Here is a 26,534-nt window from a genome sequence, read left to right as displayed (position 1 = left end):
GCAGTCAACACTCCTAACGCCGCAGGGATCCAGAGGAGCAGACCCTCAAGACTTTGAGCCAGCAGTTCTGAGCTGCACCTTGTGAGGGGCATAAATTAAAAGGTGGAAAGGCAATGGTGGCTGTGCATCTCTTTTGTGTTTCCAAAGTTCTGGCCTGGTCTGATGAACAGCATGACCTCTGGCCTAAAAATGAGAGCAGCTGCAGGGACTGCCCAATTTATGACTGATGACCACAGCTCTGTAAAGAGACACCCTGAATAGCATTACAGAAAATAGTTCCTGTGATTTGGGAATTCCCAGTAGGCAAGATTCACCTGGCTCCTGGTCCCTTTATGATGGTGTGGTGTAAAGAAGATGGATCATACCCCATTTCACAAGAGACTAACAGATACAAAAAAAATCAAGTAACTTTCTAGTGCCTTTTAAATGGTAGAAGAGCAAAAGTTTCTGGCGGTTTCACTGCATGGACCCAGTAAGGGTCTTCAGCAGACCCCTAGGCAAACAGAAATAATATATAACTAATATGTTTCTAGTGCTTCTTCACGGTTGAATCTAGGCAACAAAATCAATTAAAAGTAGCAACAGTAGCAGATGATGATTAAAAACTGCTTGATTATGACTATCTTCTATGCCCCTCTCTTTGTTAGGTCACATTAAAATGGATCATTAGAGAAGAGAAACAAAAAGAAAATAAAAATGTCACCAGCAACTCTGAAGAAATCATTATAGAGGTGCTCCTAGCAACTCCATAGTTAAGGGTGAGTTCAAAGCAGGACTGAAATTCCACTGTTTCACAGTTTATTTAATTTAGTTTTCAAATTTGGCACAGTTACTCTTCAGAGGACAATTCAATTTTGTAGCAGATTTTCTGGATGGAAGACTTTACTTTTCCAGAATAGATTTCACAATAACATTTTTTTTAAATTCAGTATTATCTTACCTTTTCATGGCTCAAATAAGCTTAATAATGGAATAATAGAGACTCTTCAGTCTTTCCAGATTGCTACATCTCTTAACGAATATGTGAGCTTTCAAAGTTAGTAATGATTTTTGCAGTATTGCCAACCCCAACAGTGCTAAACTCATGACTCAAGTCCCAGAAATAACACTTTGGAGTTGTTTTTTATTATTATTATTAGCTTTCTGATGTTGGAATCTTTAGGACTTACATGTTTAAGCTTTTCTTCATAGCCACAAGCCATTCTCAGATGATAACCTCATTCCAGCTGGAGCTGTAATAAAAACACAAAATACCACAAGATGCATGATAAAATCTTGAGATTTGACACAGCTGCTGTTGAGCCAGATCCTAAGCTAGTGCAAATTGGCATAGTTCTACTGAAGTCAGTTGAGCAACACTGAATTACACAGCTGAGGCTCTGGCACATTAAGTCAAAATGCCAGAAGCTGGCGCTAGATGACAGGGGATGGAACACCCAAAATTGCCCTGTTCTGTTCATTCCCTCTGAAACATCTGCCACTGGCCACTGCCAGCGACAGGATACTGGTCTAGATGGACAATTGGTCTGACCTAGTATGGCCGTTCTTATCTTGAACTACAACCAACAGTCTCCAAATACAGACCTTTGGGAGGGGATTCAGTTCATGCCCAGCAGCTGTCTCTGCCCCCAAACCTATTTCCCCATATCCCTCTAATAGGTCAGGATTAATTGCCTGCTGCATTTATCCTGAAGTTATGTGGTTGTTAAAATGGACACTTAAGCTATGATTTTCAAAAGGCCAAGGGAGCTAGGTACCCAAATTGCATTGAGTTTCAGTGATATTTTGGCACTTTGGCCAGAATCCCCAAAGGTATATAGGTACCCAACTCCCATTGAAATCAGTGGGAGTTAGGGACTTAAATACCTTTAAGGATCTTGGCCCCAACGTCTTTAGCCTCCTTTGAAAATACCAGCCCTATTAAAAATAATTGAAGCTCAAGTTCTAAAAATAAACAAGGTTTAGGGATCCTGTATGTACAGATAGCTGGAGCCACGAATAAAGAATAGTTTCAACTAATGTTCCCTGTAAACTGTCTGGCTGGGCAGCAATCTTGTATGTACTGCACAGGTCCGACACGTGCCACTTACGCCTCCTCCATGCAGCCCAGCAGAAACAGCTACCTGTCGGAATTAACTACTGTAATGGTTTCAACACAGAGCTCCACACCTCCAGAGCTGCTACTGACAGGACCAACTCCCCACCATCACCACCACCACACACTTATCCCCTCCTCTACACACAACCCCCCTCACTGAAAAAAAGGCATAAGCTTGCCCAAGGACAAAAATGTATTGCTCAGTGGAGTTTGTAGCCCGCTCACTACAACAAATTTTTAGAGGGAACATTGGTAGCAGGAAGTTACTTTCAGTTTTCCTGACTGAGGATGTCTAGGTATTGGGCAATATATACACATTTACCCACAGCCCAGCACTGCATTGTCCAAGGAGGAGCACAAGTCTCCTCCCTACTGCTCCCTCATTTTTGCCCCTCTGCCCTTGTTATTGTTTCACAGCTTCCCATCACTCCGCCTTGTTTTTCCCCTTTTGTGCCCTCACCTCCATTTTTTAAATCCCTTCTCCTCCCCCCATTTTTATCCCCATTTTGTTGGAGGAAAAGATTGTTATGGTAAGAGGGCAGCAGCTTCATTTATTTCTGCTTCTTTCCTCTGTTGTTATTGAGCATGTTCAAGTTACTCAGAGCTGATACTGCACCAGAGATCCCTCAGCTCCCCATCCCTGCCTCAAAGGCAGCATTGGAACAGGAGAGGTATGAGCATCACTCTTGGTATGCCAATCTGACAGAGCCACGTCAGCTTCATGGAAAAAGGGGCAGGGTGATCTATGCTGACTGACTGTATAAGTAGCCTGAGCCACCATCCCTGCCCCTGCCTTCCCTGATGAAAGCTCATCCCTACTCTGGAAGCCCCAGATACGTGTATAAGATGGTCCTACCTGACATGCGTGTGTTCCTGGGGCAGCACTCTCTTCTCCTTGTGCTACTGACCGCCATTGCTCTCAGTCCAGCAACTGTAGTAGCACTAACCCAAGAGGATGTCTGCAAAAAGGATGTCTATCCTCCTCTGTGGCATCAGGCTCCAGGAAGCATAGAGGATTTCCCAATACATGGCAACAAAATCGTCATCAGTGCCTGGAACTACCTAGAGAGACTGGGAGTGTATAAGATCTTGCTCAACTATTCAGCTAAATATTTCACCACATCTGGATCAAATAACATTAGCAATATCCTATGGGGCTTGCCTCTTCAGCTTGGCTGGCAATATCATACAGGTACAAACTCTCTCCTTAAAAGGGCTGTAATAACTAAATATTTAATAGATTAATGCAGGTTTGTTATTTTCATGGCCTCTTACTTGCAACCAGTACAGTCCCATGCATTCTGAATTTTGCTTTACCCAGAAGAGAGTTAAGTTGCTAGGTTGGAAGGGAACTTTTGAAATGAATTCAATGTCCTTGCACTGTTGAGCAATAGATACGGGGACTTGAAGTTGCCTGGCTGATATGGGAAGATATTGCCACATACAATGTTAATCAGAAGCCAAGTATGGTTTTTAAAAATCCTACTAGGCCAAAAATAGAGGTAGAAAATTAATAAATTAGTGTCTTAATTCACTGCTTTAAAAACCATTTCCTGATCATCTAATTTTATACTGGATATTGCAACTCTGATTTTAAAATATTAACGGATTGTTTTTGTTGTTGTTTTAATTTGGTAGCTTATGAGATCTTCATTGGTAGCTTCAGCATAATTCCTTCATTGGGTTGAAAAATTTTAATTTTTTATGAATTTGTTTTTGAAAATATTTTCAAAACTTGTCCCTTTTTTACCAGCTTCAAAAGCATGAGAGATTTTTTGAAATTTCCAAGTTTTGACAAAAAGATTTGTGAAAAAATTCAGGAAAATGTTTGTGTAGGTCAGTGAGGCCTGGTACCTGAGGGCCCAGTCCACAAAAGCCAAGCAACATCACTATTTTCAGTGATTTGTCATTCTTGTTGTCAGTCTTAGTAGACAGCAAAGTGAAAGTATATATGTGATACAGGGAGGCATACTTATGCTAACCAGATTAAAGCTAGCCTGCCGGGGAACCTGGGTACATACTTGGGTTGCTAGCTCATGCTGAAACCCATGCTGCCAGGTCTACAGTGCTGTTGTTACTGGTGCTAGCAAGTTTAAAGTTAGCATCGATATGCCTAACCACGCTAAAAATCACATCTTCATTTTGCAGTGTATACATACCCTAAAGGTCTCTCTGGGTCAGATATGAGGCACATTATTAAGAATTTTATGAGGAATCTTGGCCTGCTACTTACTGTAGTATGACTGTTCTGTGGATAAAGGGAAGCCTCCCACTTAAAGGTGTTGTTAATTCCCCCTATTTCATGTGTTAACAACTGAATTTACCAGTGTTACCATTCAGGAGACTACATTTTCTCGGCAATTTCTTAGCTAAAAAATTGTTGGTAAAATTTTCAAGTAAACATTTAAAAATCACCCTGTTTTGAAATACCCTGCCTTCCATTGCACTGTGTTAGGAGCAGGTCCTAACTCAAACAATGCCGTGCCTTTGCATCTTCCCAGTGCTATTGGGGAAATTTGGAAAAAAGTTTTAGCTAAACAGGATAGCATCAGTTATCTATTGTAACAAATTCTGCCTAGCTGTTCTTCTCTGCTCCCAGATTTTCATGGGAGGTTTCTCCCTGCAAGTGCTCTCTGGATCAGCACCCCACTGCTAAACCACAATGGAGAATAGGAGCCAGAGCGCCCCTTTTAGGATGGTCCATGCAGTCAGCCAGAATGGGACAGTGCCAGAGCTCAACTCCTCATACTGGGCAGTAATATAACACCCTAGGTATCAGCGCACAACACTCTTAGCAGTCACCTGGTTTCTTCTCTGACAAGTTATTCAGCAATTCCTAAACAATAGCTAGAGTAAAATTTTAATTACCAACACATTTCCCACGCATCGACACTGCGATCTCCCGTTATTCTGGTCTTAATTTAGAATATGAATTCATCAGGGCAGGGACACTATCTTTAATCGCTTTGTTTTGTAATGTGCTATGAATATCTTCAGTGCTATTATGGAGGCTTCGGTAACTAGTGAATCTATGAATCTGTAGCTAAATGTAGTTGAGCAATAGTCTCCAGGGCTGTCACTATATCATCTTCCTAAAGCACTTAATTCACTTAAAAAAGCTGAACAACTATCAATTTTGATTTAGATTTGACTCCTATCATTGACCAGTTTCAAATTAGGCTCCGAGCAGGGCTGTCAAACAATTAAAAAAATTAATCACAATTAATCACACTGTTAAACAATAATAGAATACCATTTATTTAAACATTTTTTGATGTTTTCTATGTTTCCAAATATATTGCTTTCAATTACAATACAGAGTACAAAGTGTGCAGTGCTCACTTTATATTTATTTTTATTACAAATATTTGCACTGTAAAAAACAAAAGACATAGTATTTTTCAATTCATCTAATACAAGTACTGTAGTGCAATCTCTTTATCATGCAAGTTGAACTTACAAATGTAGAATTAGGTGCAAAAATAACTGCATTCAAAAATAAAACAATGGAAAACTTTAGAACCTGCAAGTCCACGCACTCAGATAAACAAGTTTACCTACCTTTGGAGGCAATAATGCTGCCCGCTTCTTGTTCACAATGTCACCTGAAAGTGAGAACAGGTGTTCTCACAGCACCGTTATAGCTGGCGTTGCAACATATTTACATGCCAGATGTGCTAAAGATTCATATGTCCCTTCATGCTTCAAACACCATTCCAGGGGACAGGCGTCCATGCTGATGACAGGTTCTGCTCGATAACAGTCCAAAGTAGTGCAGACCGACCCATGTTCCTTTTCATCGTGAGTCAGATGCCACCAGCAGAAGGTTGATTTTCTTTTTTGGTGGTTCGGGTTCTATAATTTCTGCCTCAGAGTGTTGCTCTTTTAAAACCTCTGAAAGCATGTTCCACACCTCATCCCTCTCAGATTTTGGAAGGCACATCAGATTCTTAAATTTTGGATCAAGTACTGTAGCTATCTTTAGAAATCTCACACTGGTATGTCCATTTTTGTTCAATATCTTCATTAATGATCTGGAGTATGGCATGGACTGCACTCTCAGCAAGTTTGCAGATGACACTAAACTGGGAGGAGTGGTAGATACGCTGGAGGGTAGGGATAGGATACAGAGGGACCTAGACAAATTAGAGGACTGGGCCAAAAGAAACCTGATGAGGTTCAATAAGGACAAGTGCAGAGTCCTGCACTTAGGACGGAAGAATCCCATTCACTGTTACAGACTAGGGACCAAATGGCTAGGAAGCAGTTCTGCAGAAAAGGGCCTAGGGGTTACAGTGGACAAGAAGCTGGATATGAGTCAACAGTGTGCCCTTGTTGCCAAGAAGGCTAACGGCATTTTAGGCTGTATAAGTAGGGGTATTGCAATCAGATCGAGGGACGTGATCATTCCCCTCTATTCAACATTGGTGAGGCCTCATCTGGAGTAGTGTGTCCAGTTTTGGGCCCCACAATACAAGAAGGATGTGGAAAAATTGGAAAGAGTCCAGCGGAGGGCAACAAAAATGATTAGGGAGCTGGAGCACATGACCTATGAGGAGAGGCTGAGGGAACTGGGATTGTTTAGTCTGAAGACGAGAAGAATGAGGGGGGGATTTGATTTGATAGCTGCTTTCAACTACCTGAAAGGGGGTTCCAAAGAGGATGGATTTAGACTGTTCTCAGTGGTACCTGATGACCGAACAAGAAGTAATGGTCTCAAGTTGCAGTGGGGGAGGTTTAGGTTGGATATTAGGAAAATCTTTTTCACTAGGAAGGTGGTGAAGCACTGGAATGGGTTACCTAGGGAGGTGGTGGAATCTCCTTCCTTAGAGGTTTTTAAGGTCAGGCTTGACAAAGCCCTGGCTGGGATGATTTAGTTGGGAATTGGTCCTGCTTTGAGCAGGGGGTTGGACTATATGACCTCCTGAGGTCTCTTCCAACCCTGATATTCTATGATTCTATGATTTGCATTTTGTCAAACCTGCAGCAAAAGTGTTCTTAAAATGACAACATGTGCTGAGTCATAGTCCGAGATTGCTATAACATGAACTATATGGCAGAATGTGGGTAAAACAGAACAGGAGACATACAATTCTCCCCCAAGAAGTTCAGTCACAAATCTAATTAATGCATTTTTTTTTAACAAGCGTCATCAGCATGGTAGTGTGTCCGCTGGAATGGAGGCTGAAGCATGAAGGGGCATACAAATCTTTAGCATATCTGGTACGTAAATACCTTGCAATGCTGGCTACAAAAGTGCCATGCAAATGCCTTTTCTCACTTTCTGGTGACATTGTAAGTAAGAAGTGAGCAGCAGTATCTCCGTAAATGTAAACAAACTTGTTTGTCTTAGTGATTGGCTGAACAAGAAGTAGGACTGAGCAGACTTGTACGCTCTGAAGTTTTACATTCTTTTGTTTTTGAATGCAGTTATGTAACAAAAAAAATCTAAATTTGTAAATTGCATTTTCATGATAAAGATCGCCTTATAGTACTTGTACAAGGTGAAATGAAAAATACTATTTCTTTTGTTTATCATTTTTACAGTGCAAATATTTGTAATAATAAATAATAATATAAAGTGAGCAGTGTACACTTTCTATTCTGTGTTGTAATTGAAATCAATATATTTGAACATGTAGAAGAACATCCAAAAATATTTAATAAATTTCAATGGGTATTCTATTGTTTAACAGTGCGATTAAAACCGTGATTAATTGCGATTAATTTTTTAATCACGATTAATTTTTTTGAGTCAATCGTGTGAGTTAACTGCGATTAATTGATAGCCCTAGTTCCTAGTTGTTTCATTTTGATTGCACAATATATGGAAATATATTAGTAGAAGGCTCTCCAAACTTTTTCGTGGTACGGATCACATCTTACCAGAGGGATTACCTTGTGGACATCTCACCATTCATGATTACACATCTTCCCTTAGGCAAGTACAGCAATTGTTTATATAGAAAATAGTAATAAAAAAGGATTTAATGTATTTTAGATTTCATTTAATGTGATTTATCTGGCAGAACCATATCAAACTCATTCTCCACATACCAAATGCTCTGCTGTCCAGCATTTGGGAACCTCTGAAATAGCAGGTATTGTAGGACCTGATTCACCAAAGCACATGCGTAAATAGTTTGTTTAATAAGCATGAATACTCATGTCACATGTTTTAACACGTGTATAAGTGAAATGCTGAATTACAGTGAGGTTTCTCACAGAATTAATGTTAAACACATGATTTAAATGTGTTGCCAAACAGGAAGAGGATACTTATATTACATCCTTAAATGCCTTCAAAGAATCACCATGAGACTGTAAACATGTTTAACATGAAGCACGTGTTGAAGAGTTTGGCTGAACAGGAGTGGGATTACTCAGATGCTGAATATTGAGTACACACTTTTGTGCTTTGTTGAGTTCAGGCCATGGTTTGGGAGTCTCAGTTCACTGGCATTCTGTACTTACCTCCCCAGAGCAGCTGGGTGAGATATTTATGCTGTGCTGTTCATTAGGTGTGTCTGGTACATAAGTGGTTTTGCTTCTGTTGTCAAATTAGTATTAACTGTGCATTTATAAATGATAAATGTCAGATTTTTATGTTTTCCAGCTTTCAGACAGTTCTCTATTTGCAGTTCTCCAAATAAGATTACAGGCAGTAGTAGCAAAAAACAATTTATTAATGCACCTTTTAGGCACTACAAGAGGCATTGACTGTGAAATTAAACCACTATATGAACAGTAACTATTTTCTTTCCCTGAGCCAAATCCTGCATGCTTTACTTATGCAAGAAGTCCCATAAGCTTCAATGGGACTGCTCCTGTGAATAAGGTGAGCAGCTTCTGGCATTCTATCTTGTTTTGATTCAGGCAGGCTAGCAGATCCTTCCAATGTTACCACCTGCGGCCATGGTGCTGGACAGCATCTGTGCATCTCTGTACGAAGCTGGTGGGCCTGTAAGTACATGTTATTAGTTTGCTCTTATTTGGAAAACAAGTAATGACCTAGGAGGTAATTCAGAGTCTCTCATCCACTTGAACTCCACTAAAGTAATTTCAGCATTACACGACTGTGTAGTGAAAGTTCACAGAATGCTATCTAAACACAAGTAAATTAAAACTTCTTAACCCTGAAACTTGTGGAAGCTTAAATTCTCAACCTTAAAGTGTGGCTGTATTCTGAAAAGTGAATAAAAATGGCAGCGTGGGATTCCATATTTGGTATCTATCAATGACCCCAGATCCAATTTGTTCCTTTTAATTGCCAGCACCACAGCTAGTCAATGATGTGAAAGTCAAGCCAGGTTCTTTCTGGTTCATGCACCAGCATGAAGAATAAAAAACCTGTGGAGTAATTCTATCCTCACTTGCATCTTCCCAACTCCACTGTTGTCAATACGATTGCACTGGGGCTAATTGGACAGGAGGAACAGCAGTAGACTAATCTCACAGGAAGCAAGCCTGTGCTCTTATCATCATCTCCTCCCCTCAGAGTACATGAATCCTTTTCTGAGATAAAAGTGTAAAGCCATCAGCTCACCCACCAGGTCTGTAGGAGGAACAACACTGCCCAGACTTTCGTATGGAAGGGAAAACACACTGCTCCTACATCAGCAGTTTTCAAACTTTGAGCTGAGTCACCCTCCCCACCTTTCAATTACAATTGTTGGTTGCGCCAGCCCCTCCCTCTTTGGGATTTCAGGGCAGGAGAAGGTGCATGTGATGGTCTCTGAGGTGGAACCAGCACTGGGCATGGAGGCTGCCAGCAGTGGAAATCGGCACGGGTGCCGCAGATGTTAACCCTGGCCCACACGCTGGGTGGCCGAAAAAGGTGTCGGGGTAGAAGTGACACTCCCTCCCCAAGCCCCGCTGTACAAGGTTGGCACCAGCTGCCCGGCATCGCCACTTGCCCCTCTCCCCCAACTTCCTCCATGCCCCCCAGGGAGGTGTACCCCACAGTTTGAAAATCTCTGCTCTACATACATCCAGGCTTGTTGAGTCTCAATACTGGCAGTTGATTTATTGCCCTTTCCTTTAGGCTTATGAGTTTCAGGAACTTATGTAGCAGAATCTTCCATTTTCCAAAAATAACTGTGCCAGAGTTTTCAGAACAAAGGATGCAATCAGCTGAGGATTGGAGTGTCTTAATTTGCCATTCCACTCTCTTTTTAATTCATAGACATATGGAAATAAGCTCCAAAAACACACCCTGAAACAATATAGCCATTCCCCCCCCAGAGTTGGTCTTACATGGCAGTATTTCTAGTCTTTCTACTGATGCCTAACTCCTCAAAGAAAGAAAAATTATTACTATTTTTTTAAAAAAAGAAATCACTAACTTCTTACTGGCCTGTTTGTCACTGAGGGCTACCCACATGCCAGTTCAGAAACTTTAGCTATTCTAAAGTGAACCATAAAAAGTATACTTTTCTCTGTTTCCATATCCAAAAATGAATGATCTAGTTCAAAGATTTTAAAGAAATTTCTATGTTATATCCTGGGTAAGATTTTCAAAAGCATCTAAGTGATTTAGATTCTAAGGCCTCATTGAAAGGCAATGGGATGTAATAGGCAATAATTGGAGATATACCAATCTCCTAGAACTGGAAGGGACCTTGAAAGGTCATGGAGTCCAGCGCCCTGCCTTCACTAGCAAGACCAATTTTTGCCCAAGATTCCTAAGTAGCCCCCTCAAGGATTGAACTCATAACCCTGGGTTTAGCAGGACAATGCTCAAACCACTGAGCTATCCCTCTGCCCCATGGGCTTGGCAGTTTTGATATGAGACTTAGGCTCGTAGGCCACTTAAGCTTTGCAACGCTGAGTGGAGTAATTCCTGAATACCTTCAAAAAAGCTGGGCCATAGGTGCTTTTGTAATTTTATCTTATGTCTTTTTTCAAAAAGGAAACTGGCAGGTAGAAAAAAAAATGAGAATCATGCTTTATAGCTTAACATGACTATTTGAGCTTAAAGACACTTACATGGAATAAATGTTTGTTAAAAAACCCCGTTCTTTTAGCTAGGGCAAGCTTTCCTACAGAAAACTTCAATCTTCAAGTTTTTATAACCTTTTTTAAGGTTCAACTGATAGATTATTTTAAAGGGGAGAGACTTTCTCCTCCATCACTTCTGCCCCTCACTCCCGAATCTCCCCTGCTCATATTTTCCTGTCATGGGACCCTCCTCCTCCTCCACACCACCTGCTGGCAGGCTGCCTGAATCTACTTCATCCTAGCAAATGCCACAGAAGTGGAGACTTCTGTAATTAAGTGTCTGGCAACAATTCAGACTCTAAAAATATACATCATGTGACCAGTGGGTGCTCAAACTTACAAAGAAACATAGGAATTGCCAGACGGGATCAAACCATCTAATCCAGCATCCTCTCTCTGACAGTGGCCAGCACCACAGAGAAAGGTGCAAGAAACCTTGCATTTCGATAACCAGTTTGAATGGGTATCACAATGTCATCATGTAACCTTAGCGAAATAGAAACATCACTGTACTTTTAACTGTGCTTACACCACCACTCTTCAGCAACATAGTACAGCACATTTGCTACATAGAGCTCACAGTATATGACTTTTTTTGCTATCTTCAGAAAAGATGATCAAATAAACCCATTCCTATAAGAGTGGAGCAGTGCAAGTATGGGTGTGTGTTTATATGTTGCATTTGTCCCCATCGCCATCCTTTTCTCCTTCTTAGATTGTAAACTTTTCAGTGCTGGGCTCCAATCTCAATACACTTCTGAAGCACCACGCAAACTTTCAGTGCTATGTAAACAGAAAAAAAAATATCAGGCTTATAAGTGTATGAAGGTGAATATGAGTTTAAAAGAAGAGCTGTAACTTGTAATGAGAGGTATGTAAGGCATACCTTCCTTCCATGCAGGTTTTTATAGCATGCCCAGCATCATGGTAAGTCCCACCTCCTGAGTAATAGAGCATTGTCAAACCAGGAGTACGGCTCACACTAATAGGAGACATAATGTCAAACCTTTGGTATCCTCCTGATTGAGTGTAAAGCTTGAGGGCATGAGCAGAGTCAACTACATACTGTATTTTAACTAGCATCATTCTCAGATCATGGAAATGTGTCTTCATAGGAAAAGAAAGAGGCTATATGATCTTCAGCCACTTTCACCCTAAGCATGCAGTATAAATACACCACAGACTTCCAGATCTCTTTGATGAGCCCATACTTAAATAGTCAGAAAAACAATTACTGTTACCACTATCTACTTTCGATCACTGGTTAGTTATTTCAGAAAGCCTGCTTCAGAGTGAGCCACCAAGGCAACCAATATTCTTATAAATAAAACCATATTTTGGGGTCAATCCTGAATTTCTTGTGCACCTAAAATTCAATGAGTTGGGGGGGCAAAGGAGTGCTAGGAGACTGGGAGTGGGGAGAAGAAAAGGAAAACTCCTTCTTCCAGCAGCTAGATGGAGATCAGAGACTTAAAAATCAGGAGGCACCCACAATCTATATACTGTTACAAAGCAAAGAGCCCCGTAGACAGCATGCTGATAAGAATGTCAGCACCTTTTCCTTTCCTAGATGCTAAATGTGGGTGCTGGGCTTCTCACCAGGATAAGGCCCATGGAGCTAATTTTCATACCGACTTATGACTCGTGAGTTTAGTCTCATGCTTGTGTCTGATAAACTTTTAAGCCCTGTACATGGTAACATTTAAGGGACTAATTTTTCAAGTTGCTAAGTACTGAACACTTTCAACTCCCATTGACTTAACAACAATCAGACTGTCATGTGTAAATGACTGGTGATTTTGAACATTAGCAGAGGCAGAATCTCACTGTTTTCTCTAGGTAGGCATGTTTCATTCACTTGCAACTGTCATCTCTTTTTATTTTCATGCATTATTATAGCTGTGAATTACTATCTGGGTATTATACCATTTCTGGGTGCCATGGAAGCTGGTTTCTTTGGACAGTTGCAACATGAGATAAAAATATTACCACCAGAAGAGCTAAGAGCAGCCTTCTGCTACAGCACTGCCGATTGCCGTTCCCACATTCCAAAAGTCATGGATGCATGGAAGGCTTATTTTGAGGTAGATCATCTTTTTTTTTGTTCATAGTTTGTGACGGATGATACCAAAATATTGCTTTTTAAAGTTATTATTAATGTTTTTTAAAAATCAGACAGCCTGATTCACATCTCATTAGTACTAGCGTCAGTTAGGAGAAATCCAAGTGAAGTCAATGGAGTTACCGTGATGTAAAACTAGTTAGAAAGGAGTATCACATCCAGAATTTTTAAAGTTTGTCGCTTTATTTCTTCACTTAAAATAATTCTATGTTTTGGAATCTGACTCAAGAGATTGTTATGCTAATGCCTATACTAGTAATCTGGGAGCTGTGCTATAGCTATACAAAGAACAGAAATGTGATACAGAGTATTCTCCTTCAGAAATGCCCTTATCCTACTTTTATATGATCCCTTTGCTTCTTAAAGTTGTTGAAAGTTTCACCCAGAAAGGCATTCTTCTGCACACGTACTCAGTCTCTCCCTCTCACTTCACACCTTTTCCCTAAAAGAGAGGTGACGGTTTCTTCTCCATCCCAAGTTTCAATAATGATTCCTTTAGTTAGACTTCCTCTCAGATTTTTTGTGAACAGCCAGAAATGCAAATATTATAATGTCCAGTCATCAGAGACTCAAAGTCTAAAACAAAAATTCTCTTGGTAAGCTAGACAGATGAACCAGAAAGCTGAAGGGTATGATTGGATCAGTCATTACAGATAGTTTAAGTTTATTTATCTGAAATAATATGTTGAGAAGATTATAATCAAGGAACTAAAATTATAATCCTAACCTAAAAGACAGCTAGCAGGATAGATTTGACAGCTAACATTCTTTCAGACTTCCTGAAAATCTATATCAATGCACTTGAAAGTGTATAAGAGATTGCTCAAGTAAGACCAGGAAGACAAGAATTGTAGCATGGAAAATTCCATGATGTCAAAACACGGAACTGTTGTTTATAATAAGACTTTTTAATAAAAGAATTCCCCACTATTGTGAATACCAGTTCAGCTCCACAAGTTTTGGCAACATTGGAAACCTACGGGAAGCATTTTGTTTTGTTTTGTTTGTTTGTTTGTTTGTTTAAAAACAACAACATATCCTAACAATTTCTTGGGACCTCTCCTCATTCCAAAAAATCAAGTAAAGCCACTGCACAACTTAATTTAGAAATCAGTGTCCACTTACTGTAGCAGTAAGAGGTAATCCAATGGGTACCAAAACCTTTGTTTATTGTTGACTTGTTTATTTCTTGTCTTCCCCTTGGAAATGATATCCTCAGCTGAATCATTCATTACAAGTACAGCAAACTATAGAAGAATTCAGTCTGCATTTTTTCCCCAACTCTAGCAGCAGCTTCCCATATTTTAAAAAGCAGAGTGGAACTGTGATGAAATGTATCCATTTAAACAGGAATTTTAAATTACAGAATACTTTCAGGTTGCAAATCCAACTATTTCAGAGTCAGAAAAACCACCACTTTAGCAGCAAATTACTATGTGTGTCATCCAGTTGTGGGCCTGATGCATAAGTTACTGGGTGAAATTCTATGTTGTGTATTATGCAGCAGATCATACTAGATCAGGGGTCGGCAACCTTTCAGAAGTGGTGTGCCGAGTCTTTAATTTAAGGTTTCGCGTGCCGGTAATACATTTGATTGTTTTTTAGAAGGTCTCTCTCTATAAGTCTCTATATTATATAACTAAACTAGTGTTGTATTGTAAAATAAACAAGGTTTTCAAAATGTTTAAGAAGCTTCATTTAAAATTAAATTAAAATGTTGATCTTATGCCGCCAGCCCACTCAGCCCGCTGCTGGTCTGGGGTTCTGTTCACCTAGGTCAGCAGTGGGCTGAGTGAGGCCTGCGGCCGGGACCCCAGCTGGCAAGGGTCCGGCAGCCAGAACCCCAGATTGGCAGTGGGCTGTGCGGGGCCGGCAGCCACGACCCCAGAGCGGCTCAGCCCACTACCTCTCAGGGGTTCCATCCGCCGGCTCCTGCCAGCCGGGATCCCGGCTGCCAGACCTGCTCACGCTGCTGCTGGTCTGGGGTCCCGGCCCTGCCCCCATACAGTGGGTACCTACCTTCTCCCTGGTTCTGGCCCATTCTCTTCCTCTCTCTGCACCGAGCTGAGGGTGGGAGTGCACTGAGCACAGGGCTGGGGGTGAAAGGTCTGGCCAGGAGCTAGAATGAGGGAGGGGGCTCAGGGTTGGGACAGGAGGTTTGGGTGTGGGGCACTTACCTGGGCAGCTCCCATTTGGTGCGAGGGGTGTAGGTGGGAATATGTGTGTGTGTGTGTGTGTGTGTGTGTGTGTGTGTGTGTGTGTGTGTGTGCAGAAGCTCCCATTTGGTGCTCAGGGTGGGGGTGGGGATGTGGGGAGTGCAAGAGTCAGGCTGTGAGGGGGTGCATGGGATGTGGGGGGCTGGATATGTGGGGGTGCAAGAGTCAGAGGAGAGGGCTGGGGGAATGTGAGGGGGTGCAGGTGTCAGGGCAGGGGGGGTTGGGGATGTGTGGGGGTGCCAGAGTCAGGGCTAGGGTTGTGGGGGGGTGAAGGAGTGAAGCAGAGGGCTGGGTGTGTATGAGGGGGGTTCAGGGCTCAGGGCAGTGGCCTGGGGTTTGTGCCAGACACAGGGCTCAGAGCAGAGGGCTGGGTGTGTGTGAGTGGGGGTCAGGGCAGGAGGCTGGAGGGGATATGCCCTTGTTCCACCCACCCACCCCTTCCCCAAGGCCCTGCCCCCACTTCTTCTCTGCAGACCCCAGGTCTCCCATGCCCCATCCAACCCGCTCTGCTCCCTGACTGCCCCCTCCAAAGACTCCCCACCCCTAACCACCCACTCAGGATCCCATCCCCTATCCAACCCACTCTGCTCCCTGTCCCCTGACTGCCCCCCCTTATCCAACTCCCATGGCCCCAGACCCTTTACCATGAGGCTCCTAGCAGCATGTTCTGCTCCGCGCAGAGCCAGACACACTGCCCCGCAGGAGCGGGCAGCCCTGCCCCTCAGAGCGCTGCGCGCATGGCGGCAGGGCTCCAGGGGAGGGGGGAGTGTGTCTGTCACCCGATGGAGCCAAACACTGCCCCACAGGAGCACACAGACCTTGCCCCCAGAGCACTGCGTGTGCGGCAGCATGGCTTCAGAGGAGGGGCGAGGGGAGGGGCCGGCAGCTTGCTGTGCCTGGCCAGACGCTCCGGCCCAGGAGCGCAGACCCCGCGGCTTGCCGTGCCAGGAGAGTGGGGCCATTTGCCCATCCCTGCATTAGGGTGTGCCTGGGCACACCCGGCACACCCTGTGCGCACGCCTATGATTCTGCCCCCTGCCTCCATGGGGTGGGGGGGAAGGGTGGAGAAGAGCGGGCCGGGCCGAGCAGGATTTTTAATGGTCCGCTGCTCCGGCAGGCAGCAGAGGGCCATTAAAAATCAGCTCACGTGCCACCTTTGGCATGCGTGCCATAGGTTGCTGACCCCTGTACTAGATTATCAGAATGGTACCCCTTCTCCCTCCCTTCCCCCTGGCCCCCAATTGTGTCTTCTAGATTTGACCTGGCTCCATTGAAATCAATGACAAAATCTCATTTACTTTAATGGGGTCATGACTTCACCCTGTAAATATATTAATCATTCTCCTCCCACCCCCCATGTCAAATATTAAGCTATAATTGATATGCAACATCACCACATTCTAACTATTTAAAAGCGCTTTTCCCGAGTTAACAAAACATATTTTCCAAAATAATTGTTTTGCAAGTAACAAAGTATTATGCATTTTTTTAAAATATTCTCCGCTGGTAATATTTTTATGTTCTGCTTTTGCTTTAGTATCTATTATCCACTGAACAGAAATCTGAAAGGCTCAGAGCATCTTTCTTCTCAATAGAAAAAAATGAAGCATTGCATTACTTATGGAAAGCGCATGTAGCATCCATTGCTTATGCAGTTCCAAAGTTCAGAAACAGGTAAGAGAAAGTCGCAAAAGTAGGGTCAAAAGGGGATAATTCCCCAGTTCCATGTCCATTAGTAGGCACCATATTTGCAAGGTTTATTATACTTTTGCTTGCTCCTCATGCACCTGAGTCTTTAGTTATATTGTAGTGGTATGTGTTCAGCAAGATTCTTATATTCAAAGAGTCTGACAGGGACCGCAACATGAACACTCCTTCAAGAAAATGGCAAGGCACCAAACAACCTAAGACATGGCTGAAGTGACAAGAAGACCAGGAGATTTATCATTTTAGGGCAGTGTATACAGGAATGAACATCCTAAAGAATGGTAAAGCCGCTGGTGTAGATGACATTCACAATGAACAAATCAAATACCTCTGACAAGCAACAAAGAGCTGGTTATTCAAGTTGTTTAACACATGCTCAGCCACATATAAAGTCCCCAGTGTCTGGAGGTGAGCACGTGCCATCACACCTCTTAAACCAGGGAAGGTTGAAATGGAGCTGAAGAACTTAAGGCCTATAACCACTGCTAAGCCACCTCTACAAATTATACGAGCATTTAATCTTAAACCACCTATCACCACTTGTTGAAAAGCAACTAATCCCAGAGCAAGCTTTGAAAAGCGTATGGTAACAGGCTCTATCAGCAGCAAATGACACAAAGAATCACCAAAGATTCCTTACTACACAAAAATGGCCATACTGCATCAGACCAATAGTCCATCTCACCTTCTAGGATGAAAGTATCCTACCTTCCAATATTGGCCAATGAAAGGTGCATTAGAGGGAATGAACAGAACAGGCAATCATTAACTGATCCATCCCTTGTCGTTCACTCCCAGCTTCTTGTCAGAGGCTAGGGACACCCAGAACATGAGGTTGCATCCCTGATCATCTTAGCTGATAGCCATTGATGAACCTACCCTCCATGAACTTATCTAATTCTTTTTTACATCCTGTTATAGTTTTGGCCTTCACAACATCCCCTGGCAATGAGTTCCATGGGTTGACTGTGAATTATGTAAAGTGGTACTTCCTTTTTGTTTGTTTTAAACCTGCTGCCTATTAATTTCATTGGTGACCCCTGGTTCTTGTGTTATGCGAAGAAGGAAATAACACTTCCTTATTCACTTTCTCCACAACATTCAGGATTTTATAGAGCTCTATCAAATCCTCTTTTAGTCACTTCTTTTCCAAGCTGAAAAGTCGTCTTTTTAATCTCTCCTCATACAGAAGCTGTTTCATACCCTTAATCATTCTTGTTTCCCTTCTCTGTGTCTTTTCCAATTCTAATGTATCTTTTTTGAGATGGGGTGACCAGAACAGCACTCAGTATTCAAGGTGTGGGAATACCATGGATTTATATAGTGGCATTATTATATTTTCTGTCCTATTAGCTATCCCTTTCCTAATAGTTCCCAACATTCTGTTAGCTTTTTTTGACTGCCGCTGCACATTGAGTGGATTTTTTCAGAGAACATGTTTTCCTATGTGCACTACTTTGCATTTATCAGCATTGAATTTCATCTGCCATTTTGTTGTCCAGTCACCTCATTTTGTGAGATCCCTTTGTAACTCTTCTCAGTCTGCTTTCAACTTAAGTATCTTGAGTAAAATATACTAAAATATAGAACATGACAAAAGATCACCACCTTCTACAACTGATACAATCTCTTTTAGAGAGCTGACATTTTTATATCAAACTATGCAGGAAAAACCACCAATGATGGCAACAGAAAAATGGCCTACCACAGGGGATGGGACTCTTGCCAATACTTTTCGACCAATCAATCATCTTGGCACAAAAGTTGTATCTATGCCCATGACCTATGTGTCACTAACCAAGCCAAGGATTTTTCCCAGAGCTACGTTAAAATTGATAAGGTCTGGGCTATCAGTTTATTACCAAGAACAAATTGTGGACCAAACCAGCCAAAACACAGGTGAGTCTCTTCCATTTTTGGTACCATGAGGCCAATAGTCACTTGCTGGAGAATTCTCTGCACCTTAAAGTCTTTAAACAATGATTCGAGGACTTCAATAGCTCAGACATAGGTTAGGGGTTTATTACAGGAGTGTTTGGGTGAGATTCTGTGGCCTGCGTTGTGCAGGAGGTCAGACTAGACGATCATAATGGTCCCTTCTGACCTTAAAGTCTATGACTCAGCATCATCTGGAATGGGGCACCATTTGCCCACTATCTCCCTAGGAGTGATGCTAGGCACATGTGGAGAAGATAAAAGGCAAAGTTAGCACACAGAATAACATACTTGGGAAGCTTGTAAAGTCAAAATGGGAAGCCCACCCAGCAACACTAAGAGCCACTGCACTTGCACTTTGCTATTCAATGGCTAAATACTCATATCCAGAGTAGAAAAGATCAGCTCATGCAAAGAATCTGGATCCCGTTCTGAATGAACAACAATAAAAACAATAAAACCAACAAACGTGAATAGCCTTTATGTGCTAGCTGGACTCACTCCATTGGATATCAGGAGACCAGTCACAAACAAAATGGAACGATTACAACAGGCCAACTATACCAGACATCTGTTTTGTGGCTATACTGCGGCAGTGAGCCACCTGAAATCATGGAAAAGCTTCCGTGCTGCAACAGAACTGCTTAAAAAAATCACTGACTACCGCACAACTGGAAATGTAGCACATATGACTAGAAATACTTATCAAGGATGTCAAAATGCACATTGACATTGTTGGACACCTTCTCACAGACACAGAGTAGGGTTGGTTGACCTGGAGATGTTTAAATCACCTCTGAACAAGAGTTGACTGCTCAAAAGTCAATATGTGGAAGTGGGGCTACTCCGGTGACCCAGACACATGTGACTGAGGCAAAACACAACCCATGGAACATCTGTTGGTCTGCCAGATCCTGCCAGACCTCACCAGGGCCACAGGCCAGGCCATATTATGTGCCCAATACTGGAAAAAACTATGACTTCAGTGGAAGGACATGAGAAGATGGACCTGATTCAGAGACCACTGATTTCAACAGGACTTAACTTCAGTAAGTTTTGGATTAGTCTCCTAGAGAGATTTCATGAGTGACTTCCTCCAGTCCTTTCATCTACTGCCTCCATATTCACCACTTTGGTTTGCACTAAACACAATAATTTCATCCTGTGCACACTCTAATTTACTCTTTCCCCTTGTTTGCTCTGTACCTCAGTTTCCCTACTGTTAAATGGGGATAATGGTACTGACTGCCTTTGTAACGCACTTTTATATCTATGGATTAAAGTGCTATATAAGAGCTAATTGTTGTTCTTAGTATTATTTTAGTATCCATTCAAGTCTTACTCCCATTCAAGTGTTTGGGTCATGATACTACTTAAAACCAAGTTAGAGAAATAATACCACCAATGCTACCAACCATATACAGGAGTGAACTTGAGAGGAAATTTGCAGCACTGCCCTTACAATAACAAGCATTGGAACATTATTATTCTCGTAAAAGCAGCAAAGAGTCCTGTGGCACCTTATAGACTAACAGACATATTGGAGCATGAAAGCTCATGCTCCAATACGTCTATTAGTCTATAAGGTGCCACAGGACTCTTTGCTGCTTTTACAGATCCAGACTAACACGGCTACCCCTCTGATTATTATTCTTATATCTATGCATAGTCCTAATCATTCTGCCATCATATGTAGGAATTAGAGCTGGTTGAAAGAGCCAATTGTTTTTCACAGGAAAATTTGAAAAATATTTGGTTTTTTTTCTGAAATTTCCCATGGAAAATTTTCAGTTTATTGAAAAAAGTAAACAAACTCAACATTTTTGGATTTTTGTCCAAAGACCTTGTAAGGGGTTTTCTCTACTCACCACTGGATGGCGCCACCTGCTGGCATTTCTGGGGATTAACTTGGTCGGGCTGATGCCCCTTCCAGCTGTTGCATGTTGTCCCTCCACCTTGGTCTCTGTCTGCAGCCTGCCTCTTGCTCCAGCAGCTGTTGCATCCCTTTCTGACTCAGCCCTCTGGCTAGGTCACTATCATAGTTTTCCCTTCTAGGGCGGGAAGTCTCTTCTCCAAAACAGGCTCAAAGAGTCTTCTGATGCACTGCCCTACCAGTGCCGCTTCCCCGGTGGCTGGTTAGGGAACCCTGGCCCACCTACTACTCAGAGATCCAGCTCAGGCACCCTCTAGTCCACAGTCAATGTCTGTTCTCCCCCATACCTTGCTTCATTTCCCTGAACTCTTTCCTAACCTTCTCTGGTACTGCCAGATTCATGGGTTCATCATCCCAGGGAGCAACTGCAGCCTCCAGGTCTCTGCAGCCTCCAAACACTTCTTTCTCCTCCCAGAGAGTGGCTGCAGCCTTTCCCACCAGCCCCTACTGTTGCCAATCTCCTGGCTTTTGTAGAAGCTCCAGCAGTCACTCGCAGATGAGCTGCCTCCAGCCTAACTCTCCCTTGCTTACAGCCTAATTTAGCTAATTTGGGCCCACCTGGCCTAATTCAGCTCTTGCAAGGCTAGTGTGAGGAGGACACCCCATCACGGGCCTGAACATTTTAACCAAAATAAACCTTTTCTACAAAAAATGTTTGGTTCAGTCAAAAAGCCACTTTCTGTTGAAAATAAATGATTCTAGGATAAAATTTCAGCCAGTACAAACCATCAGAGAAACACAATTATATAATGGAGGCACTGGTCATGACTCCACAATTAAGGCTGCGTTCCATTTTGCATGTAAAGTATGGATTCAACGTATTTCTTTAGGATGAGATATACAGCATATCCCCCCCAAACTTGCAATGCTTATTCTCTGAGTACATCACTGGTTTTCTGAGAATTTACAAGCAAATCTATTCTTTAGTTTGTGAGCCAAAATTAATTAAAAACTGGGTGGTTCTTTAAGAAGTTTAGCATCTGTGTCAGTCTTTCCTTTGTCCCAAATAATCTTAGCAACAGAATAATACAGGCACTTCAAAAATTCCTTATATTTAAAATTAAACTGAAATCCTGTTCAAAGGCTACATTTAAATTTGGTTGTAGTTAAGATATTAACTTAGTTTTTATTATTATATAGGTAACAGGCAGGCTCAGGTAACTCTTAAGTAGGGCCACTGTGACTTCAGGTAACTCAGCCAATCATCATCCTTCTTTTACTGCTAATTTGCATGCTACAGTTCTATTAGTCATAATGACTCAGTGGTATGAGGGAGACTTGTCACACATCAAGAATTCTCATTGGTAGACTACTGAGACCAGATGTCACTGCTCTTTACAGTTTGCATGGCCATATTCTAGTTTGTGCATCAGTGCTTGAAAGGCTCCGCAATGGCACTTCAAACAGCTCACTTGCACACCAAGGTAGCACTGCCATGGAAACAGAGAGGAGCACCAGGGAAGCTCTTAAGGCACAGTGATATTGGGACTCTCGGACTAAGCTCTCCCTGCTACCCCTTTCACATATCTCTGGTCTCACTAATGCAGTCCTTTAAAGCAACAAGTCAGTTATGAATAAAGGCATTTTACATTTTAGATGTAATGCAATATAAATGGTAGATTAATGAGCTCTGGTTAGGATTAATTTACCTGTTAACTTTGAGTTTTTATTTCTTTCAGATTAAAATATATGTCTGGCCCTGAAGCAAGTTTTGGGGAGAACTGGGCTGATGCTGTGGATTTCATTGCGGCTACACATTTTTCTGCAGATCTACAGAAAACAAACTATTTCCAGGCTTTCTTACCACCGCGGATGCTTTCTGAATATGATCAAGCCCCATTCATTAGTGACTTCAGTCCAGAGCAGAACAAAGTCTTGCTTTCACTTTGTGTTCTTCACAAAACAAATGAATTGACAGGTAAGAGCCACCCATATAGTGTGCATATATCACACCTTATCCATCATCTGTATAGTAAAAAAAAAAAAATCACAGGTAAATGGGTCAACCAGAGTGTGTGGAGACAACTTTGATTAGGCATTGTGATGATAGTGTGTGTGTGCACGTACATACATCTAAGCAAGTGACATCATGCTTTTTCCCCAATTATCAAAGGTGTCATATAAATTCTAGTCTTTTTTAAAGTTAACAAGAAAGCTGTAAAATAAGTTATACAGCATCATCTGATGTCAATGTTTAGACCCACAAGCTCCTACAGTTCCAGTTCATTTACAGTTACTCTGCTTATATCTCTTTATTAGTTTTCTTTATTTAGGAAAAGATGTCGGCATCTTGAAGTGAAAATACAGTACAGTATAAGTATAGTGATATATAATAAGTCTGAAAGAAATCTTTAACTCACATGGTATTCATGTACAACAATACAGAACACATGCCAAAATTGTTACTGTGCCAGGCTCTCTGATTTGTGAATTCAGTATGTGCTTGTGTCATTCTGATGCTTCTTTGAGAGCTGCAAGAAAGAGTTCTTGGTGTAAAGGCCTTCTCACTGGAAACTTTCAGAAAGACCACAGAACTTGTATTCAAAGAGCACTGAATAAATGTAAGAGCGGATTATCTATAGAGATCTTTCTTTTAGATATTCCAGTCTTCATGGAACTTCAGCACAAACAAATTTTCATAAAACAATGGTCTTTCAGTAAGACTGTCTTTTCTGTCCTTCCTCCTGTAATGCCATTAGTGTATGCTAGGTAGGAATTTGTTTTACCAGTTGGCTATCTGTACGATTGTTATCGTATAGGAACGGGTCTTATGTTTAATTGTATAGATGAGGACAGCCATGGTCAGTCTGATGTCTGCTTGGAAAGGGCTTCTGTAGCTAGGGACACCTGCCAATCTACCCTGAAATACTTGAGGCCCACTAAGTGGTTTGAGAACCAGGATTAAGACTTTAAATTGCACATGAGTTGGGATTGGAGCCGTTGCAGTGACTGGAGCACTGAAATGTTGTTTCCTCATCACTAAAACTCAGATGACAGGCTGTGGCAAGTTGCTGACCTTCACTTTCAACTCCAAGTTTTAGTGAAAGCAAGCCTGGAATTGACCACAGTATGGATCACTATGGCCAGCTCCACCTCTGACAAGGATGGGGTGAAAGTGCCTTGCCAGCCAAAGATAATGCAGGGGATTTCTAGCCACTGATGCCATTTGGGTGTCCAAGAGATGGAACAGTCCAGAAGGACCCTGAGTCTGTCATACCACTTGATAAGAGGACGGACACATTCTACTGAGGGAAATGTGCTTTTGGATAGTCATTCATACTTTTATGCTCTTGCCACTACTGTCATCTCCATCTTATCTGGATTAAGTTTCAGCCAGCTACTCCTCATCCAGGTGCTTATCTACTTCAAACATCGGGGAAGCTAGGTGGCAGAGCAGCTGCCCTGTTCAATGTGGAAGAGATGTATAGTTGGGTGTTATCTGTATTCATACTGCTCAAGATCACAGCATCCCCAAGTGGGTGAATAGTTGCATTGAATAACATGGGAAAGAAGCCTGACCTTTTTGGCACTCTGCAAATGGGTGCTCTAGAGGCAGATCTCCACTCTCTGTGATCTGTCTGACACCAGAGATCAGAGGGAGAGCTCAGCCTCCGGTTAAGTGTCTCAGAAGACTCAGCTGTGTTCGTACATGGCTGGGTACCTAAAGGAGAGCATCAGCATGTCTAGTATCATCCCAGTGCTTTAGCTGGGTGCGAAACCTCACTGTGAAGAGTTTATTGTAGGATTATGTTAGACAACAGCTGATGGTGAAGCTCTTTGTCTCTTCCCCCCAAATGGGAGATTAGACACATCTCCCACTTCCTCCTTCAGAACTCTCAGCTGAAATTGACATTGTCCCAAAATCTTTCCTAGCTTGTTCTCTATCCCAATAACGTCTTCATCCTCTCTGAACTGAACTTTTGTCCTATATCTTCTTTTCTTGTCTTGTCATTTCTTGACCCTGGTTCTGCAGGCTGTTGAGCACTTCCTGTGAGATACTGAGTCTCCTCTGCTCTGGCTGACGTCAATGGGATTTGATGGGTTTTGGTACCTCACAGGACTGGGCCCTTGGACTGTAAGCTCTTTGGAGCAGGCAGAGGACATGTCTCAACCTATGTTTGTGAAGAAACACCACATAAACGTCTTGTGCTAGATACATTTTTATTGCCAGAAGCTGTAGAGATTTGAAACAAAGTACAAGGAGCTTTATGCAAACAGGCAATAAAACCCAGCCATGCTCAGCCATAACCATCTTTTCCAACCTGGTATAAACATCTGCCTTCCAGGTGCCTAGTTTAGGCTGCTCCCTACCGTCCTCTAGTCTCCTCTAACTAGCAGGAAGCTATATTTATAGAGCTGTCCCCATTGCCCCCCCACACCATTCGTTAGCTCCTGCTTGATGTCATCATTCAGGAGCACCAGTTCTATTTAGGTTTTTATACTGTACTTATTACTGTGGTATCAGAGAACTGCCTTTTTATAGCATTCCTTTCTCACAGATGGCAGCAGGAAGGAGTGAATACTCTGTACATTGGTGTTAGTGTATGGTTTCTGAACCACAACATACACACTGTCAGCTGGAATAACTGATGGGCTGTATGGAAACATTAGTGTCTCCCCTGCCCCCATTGGCTTGATCACTCTTTGAAGCCTCAGCTTGGCAGCCGTGCAAAACCTGGATGGATTTTAAAAGAAAAATAAAAAAGCGTGTGATCATAACTGCTAGCACATTGTCTTTTAAACACAGACGCTATGCGCATTTGTCAAACAAGATCCCAACATCTATATTTGATCATCCTTTCTTGCCGCAGGGTTGATGAGAGAACTTACCCAGTTGTTTATCACTACCACAACACCCTAATTTGACAGACCAGTTTCTGTCTCCATATATAGTTTTAAATGATTATTATGCAGGCAGCCCACTTCTGTTTTGTACATATTACCTTCCACTATTCACACTTTGGTAGTAGGTTTCAGCGGAGGTGATGGCCTCCTTGCCCCAGAAAGCTCATCCTACTCTTTTGTAGTGGCATTGATTTTATGGTAGCAGTTTGTTTCTTTCTTTCTTTCCAAGGTGGAGCCTTGCTGCTGCTATGGAGAACGGTTATGTCTACTGAAGCAGGAAGGGCAGTGATACGGAGTCTCATTCAAAACTTGATTACAGGCCCTGGAGTTTGCTCCAGTAAGAATAAATAATGATTTGAGCTGAGCTATTTTGACAGCACTTCATGTCTTAAAAACAGTTCCAACATGAACCTGATTGATTCAACTATTTAACCCACAGTATATCGGGTGACCTGATCACGTTAACTCCTTGAAGCAGGATTTCCTACGTAGCCATGTTAATGCCTCTCTCTCCTATTGAATCAATATCATTATGCCTAATTTTCTTAATTAGTCCTTATTTGGCTCATTTGCATGTAATTAAAATGGCTCGCTAAAATTATAAATGAGAACTCAGTCAATTTGCCTTATAAACACATGTATAATTAATGAAAAATTAAATAAAACCCAGTTACAGTC

General features: G+C 42.0%; 1 protein-coding gene across 3 annotated transcripts; it reads left to right on the top strand.

The window, feature by feature from the left end:
* The first annotated feature begins 2,884 nt into the window (after nt 1–2,884).
* C3H6orf58 (chromosome 3 C6orf58 homolog) lies at nt 2,885–26,534 on the top strand. Of its 3 annotated transcripts, XM_039533023.1 has the most exons (6): nt 2,885–3,290; nt 8,975–9,061; nt 12,998–13,182; nt 16,974–17,110; nt 22,691–22,929; nt 26,086–26,534. In XM_039533023.1, the coding sequence occupies exons 1-6, from the start codon at nt 2,900–2,902 to the stop codon at nt 26,205–26,207; spliced, it is 1,161 nt and encodes a 386-aa protein (XP_039388957.1). In that variant the 5' UTR covers nt 2,885–2,899; the 3' UTR covers nt 26,208–26,534. The 3 variants fall into 3 exon arrangements, 1 of the variants encoding a protein (XP_039388957.1); XR_005597213.1 differs by lacking the exons at nt 2,885–3,290; nt 8,975–9,061; nt 12,998–13,182; nt 16,974–17,110 and adding an exon at nt 22,284–22,435; XR_005597214.1 differs by lacking the exons at nt 2,885–3,290; nt 8,975–9,061; nt 12,998–13,182; nt 16,974–17,110 and adding an exon at nt 22,435–22,574.

The sequence above is a fragment of the Mauremys reevesii genome, linkage group 3, assembly GCF_016161935.1.
Source record: "Mauremys reevesii isolate NIE-2019 linkage group 3, ASM1616193v1, whole genome shotgun sequence".
Classification (NCBI taxonomy): Eukaryota; Metazoa; Chordata; order Testudines; family Geoemydidae; genus Mauremys; species Mauremys reevesii.
This window is presented reverse-complemented; position numbering and strand designations above follow the sequence as displayed.